General features: G+C 43.9%; 1 protein-coding gene across 1 annotated transcript in view; it reads left to right on the forward strand.

The window, feature by feature from the left end:
- The window catches only part of LOC101851875, a 24143-nt gene extending 24003 nt beyond the window's left edge, over positions 1–140 (forward strand). The window contains exon 6 of the mRNA XM_013084188.1: positions 123–140. Within this exon, the coding sequence (XP_012939642.1) occupies positions 123–140 (18 nt within the window). The remainder of the gene's footprint in view (positions 1–122) is intronic.
- Positions 141–963: the final 823 nt, after the last annotated feature.

A 963-nucleotide genomic window follows, 5' to 3' on the forward strand; every position in this document is an offset into this window, starting at 1 on the left:
TTAACTGCAACAACATATAATCTTCAAAGATTGTGGATTGTTGGAGGACGGTGCGAATAAATCCTCTCTCGATACCGTCAGTCTCTTTATATTCTGTTGCATGTTTTCACTTCTTGTATCAGGGTGCTAAAGAACTTTAGTAAAAAGTAGAAGTAAAGTAAGTAACAGGGTGCTAAAGAACTTTACTTAAAAGTAGAAGTAAAGTAAGTGACAGGGTGCTAAAGAACTGCTGTCAAGCATGTTTGCTTCTCTTCAAAACAGGAGCACGCGCAGAAAAGTGAAGACTTGTCAGATATATCGTTTCAGCGAGAAAACATGTTGCCTTTGATCGAATGTACGTTAGTGGAGAAATAAAACAAACTGTAAACAGGGAAATCTCCAGAATGTCTCGAGTGGGGTGTAAGCAGCACGAAAGCATAATATGGAAGATTGTTTTTACTGTCGCCCCGGACAAAGAGAACAAAGGACCGAGTTAAGTCGAGATCAGGCCGTTTTGTGCCAGTCTTTTACCACCAAGAGACGGCTGTGTATGCGCTCTGGTGTGCTCTGTCTCCTCTTTTTCTTCTTCTTTCAGGCTTGGCTCGCATGTGTGTGTGAGTGTGTGTGTGTGTATGTGTTTGTGTGTGTGTGCTTGTGTGCGTTTGCGTGTGTGTGCTAGAGTGCATGTGTGTATAAGAGAGGAGGGAGAGAGAAAGAGAGAGAGAGAGACAAATAGGAGGGGGCGAAGATATAGTGAAATAGACAGATCTACTTACTGGCAGACAGACGGACTGTCAGACAAACAGGCAGACAGACAGACAGGCGGACTGACAGACAGAGACTCGAGCATACATAAGGTTACCCTCACAGACACAGAGACAGCTGTGAAGAAAGAGAGAGAGAAAGCAGTAGAGATAGACAGATAGATAGAGGGAGAAGCAGAAGGAGAGAGACATCGACCCTGTTTATATCCCAAGCCAGCCA

The sequence above is a fragment of the Aplysia californica genome, unplaced genomic scaffold, assembly GCF_000002075.1.
Source record: "Aplysia californica isolate F4 #8 unplaced genomic scaffold, AplCal3.0 scaffold00277, whole genome shotgun sequence".
NCBI lineage: Eukaryota > Metazoa > Mollusca > Gastropoda > Aplysiida > Aplysiidae > Aplysia > Aplysia californica.